A 3,031-nucleotide genomic window follows, 5' to 3' on the forward strand; every position below is an offset into this window, starting at 1 on the left:
CCCCCACCGCCCCCGCCCGTGCCACCACCACCACCACCACGACCAGCAAGTATGAGTCAGCCAGCTGTGTGAACTGAGCTGCGTCCACGTGTGAGCCCTCCGTGCACTCACGCCCTCCCTCTGTCTGCTCAGTGCTCTCGACGACGGCTTCCTGTTGGACCTGGACCCCATGTCGTCCTCCTCGGGACGGGGGGCTGCAGCGGCCTCCTCCACCACTGGATGGGGAGGTGAGAGCTCAGACAAGCCAACATTCATGGTTGTTACCCGACAAGTTTGGCGTGCAGAGGTGGATGAAAACATGATGCGCCATTTGTGTCAGTGCTCGTCAGCAGGTTCTATAGTGATACATGAGGTGTTTGTTTTTACCCAGAACTAGATATTTGAATTAGGGGAGCATTGTTATTAAATCTAAATGGTCCAGGTTTGGTTCTGCTCTCTGTGTTTCAGCAGAAATGAACAAGGTTGCTTTAGTTTCTTCTCAAAGAGTCCTGGTACTTTAAAGATACAAAGTAAATCAGCTAACTGTTTAATTGTTTATATTTCAAATTTATTTGAGCTAAAACTCACATGACTTCTCATGTTTACAGATGGTTGTTAAAAGCTGATCCGTAACTACTGTAGAGAGTAGGTTAGTTAGCTGGACATGCTAACAATTGTAGCTTGTTAACCAGACAGTTCATCAGTTTCAAAGGACTTAAATATTCACTGTCTCCTGTCCTCAGGTTGCTAATAAACCCACTTTTTTTTTTTTTTTTTACAGAATTTCTGTGTCTATGTGACACATTCTTTGGTAGTTTCTTGAGTTGTTATTTTAAGCTTACACCAAAAAAAAGGTGGAAAACTGAATCAATCTGACGTTCTGCATGTTTCCTTTAAGGAAATACAGCTTTTGTTCTGTTTTATTATCTGTTTGTAGAACATATGTTGAGGTCTCTGCCTTCCGATTAGGGATTAGTAGAAGCTAAAAGGAGTAGAAAGCAAAAGAAATGTATTAAATTGTGAAAATTAGGTTGTATTCTTCATTGTGACCCTGCACAGGATCAAGCAAGTAGTAAAAAAAAGGATGTTTTTTAACCCTTTAAAACCAATGAAATAAAATAAACTCTGATCTTTCAGAACAACTTCCTGTTTTAAAATAAGAAGGGGTGTATTTATCTTGTAGTTACAGTTCAAGGAACCTTTAGAGAACCTTTTCATTTTACAGCTGTTTCTTTCAAAAGGCTAATTTATCTCTGTTAGCGTTACCATCGCTCCGTGTCCATCTTAAAGACTTGTTCAGCTTAAAATTGGCAGCGTAAAAAAGACATTTTCAGTACAGATGATTAACCTCGGTACAGTAGACTCATTTTCGAATATGACAGTGTATTAATTTCACCAGAGGTCACAGCTTCTCTATGTGTGCCACGTATTTCCTGCCTAATTCACACTTTTTGTCTTGTCTTCCACTAAATAAAACAGCTTGTTTGATTATAAAAACTAAAAAAGGAGAGCACAAAGCTGGATCCACAGATTTATGAGCTGCATGAAAAGCTGCACCATAAATTTTTAACTGTTTTGGTTGTGAGTCAGTCCGTATATTACTTCTCTGAGATATTTTTCTTTTATCATGTGACCCATTTGTTTTGTCTTGTTTTGTTACAGATCTCTTAGCAGGGGGTGAGTATTCTTTTTTCTGTTTTCTAAAGATTAAATATAAGAAACACAGGAAGACAATTGTTTTTTTTATTTCCAGTCTGTGCTTCTATCTGAGATTCTTTTTGTCCTCTTTATGTCTTCTGCTAGTTGCACTGAAAAAATGGACCCAACTACTCCTATAACTTGCTCTAAGTTTGACCTTTTTTTTTTCTTTTTTTTAACTTTTTCTGTCACTTTGACGCAGCCTTTTCTCTTCTCTTTCCTTTTCTCTCCTGTTTCTGTCTGTCGGGGGATGCGACGGGGTCTGGGATGTCGATTGCGGGTTTTTTTTCCCACGAAGCAGCTCCGGCTCCGGCTGCTGCTGCTGACAGAGCCTCTGAATCTGTCGAGGCTGATGGAGCGTCTGCTTCAGCTGCGCCTGCGCCTGCTGCTGCGCCCTCGGCTGCTGCCGCTGCACTGGCCCCCACCTCGCTGCCCGTCCCTGCTCCTGTCACCACCACAGCCGCAGACATCGACCTTTTCGGAGGTCAGTGTGGGCGAACGGTCGGGTACAGTCCAGGATGAGCAGCATGGCTGGACGCTTGCTTTTACAACAAGCTTCATGGTCATTTAGTCGTTAACGTAGCTGCTGAATTGGTCTTCTTTTGGTTGGTTGGGTAATTCTTCTATAACACCTACAGCTATATCCACAAGAAGTACTACAGTATGTCTTATAGTCTACAGGCTTCGTCCATCACGTCACACTTTGCTGCTTTTTAGAGGCAAAAAAGGATTAAAACAGGAACAGTCCAAATGTAAGCCATGATTGTGTGGCTGATCCATTATCATCACACTGGAGTCACAAAGCTGGACTGTAGGATTTAGAGAAATAAAATAATATTCTTCCTGTTTTAATTTGAGAAATTTAACAAGCTCCTTGTCAGAATATACAGTAAGCCTGTTTGATCCCTTCACTGTAATATATTTAAAAATGCCAGTTTATTTCACAGCTGCTTATGTGCCCTGTTTTTGTTGTTTTTTTTTTAATTATGTTAATCTTTTTTGGGAAGTCATATGCTTCCTGCCGGGAGGATGAAGTGTTTTGGCACTTTGCTCCCACGCCACTGAACACGCAGACGTAAAATCGGTCTTTTTCTATCTTTCCTAATTGTCATGGTGGGTTTAAGGAATCTAACCCACATGCAGAACACGACTCAGGGGAACAAGAATCAGTTAATATGTTTATTGGATGATCGGGGAAAGGGGAGGTGGAAAACACGAACTGGATCAGCCGACGGGGTCGTCTCACTGTAGACAGAGGGAGAGTTAGCGGATGTGGATGCGGGAGCAGAATATAGCAACGGAGGGATCCTTACTTGGCTTTGATGGTAGGGTAAGTTGAGACAGAGCGGCTGCT

The 3,031-nt window shown here is 42.1% G+C and overlaps 1 protein-coding gene across 1 annotated transcript in view; it reads left to right on the forward strand.

The window, feature by feature from the left end:
- The first annotated feature begins 6 nt into the window (after positions 1 to 6).
- snap91a (synaptosome associated protein 91a) overlaps positions 7 to 3,031 on the forward strand; it is a 31,206-nt gene continuing 28,181 nt past the window's right edge. Inside the window, exons 1-4 of the mRNA XM_037980456.1 lie at positions 7 to 49; positions 133 to 227; positions 1,642 to 1,656; positions 1,976 to 2,161. Coding sequence (XP_037836384.1) covers positions 170 to 227; positions 1,642 to 1,656; positions 1,976 to 2,161 — 259 coding nt within the window. The 5' untranslated portion in view covers positions 7 to 49; positions 133 to 169. The remainder of the gene's footprint in view (positions 50 to 132; positions 228 to 1,641; positions 1,657 to 1,975; positions 2,162 to 3,031) is intronic.

This window comes from Kryptolebias marmoratus, linkage group LG16, assembly GCF_001649575.2.
Source record: "Kryptolebias marmoratus isolate JLee-2015 linkage group LG16, ASM164957v2, whole genome shotgun sequence".
Taxonomy (NCBI): domain Eukaryota; kingdom Metazoa; phylum Chordata; class Actinopteri; order Cyprinodontiformes; family Rivulidae; genus Kryptolebias; species Kryptolebias marmoratus.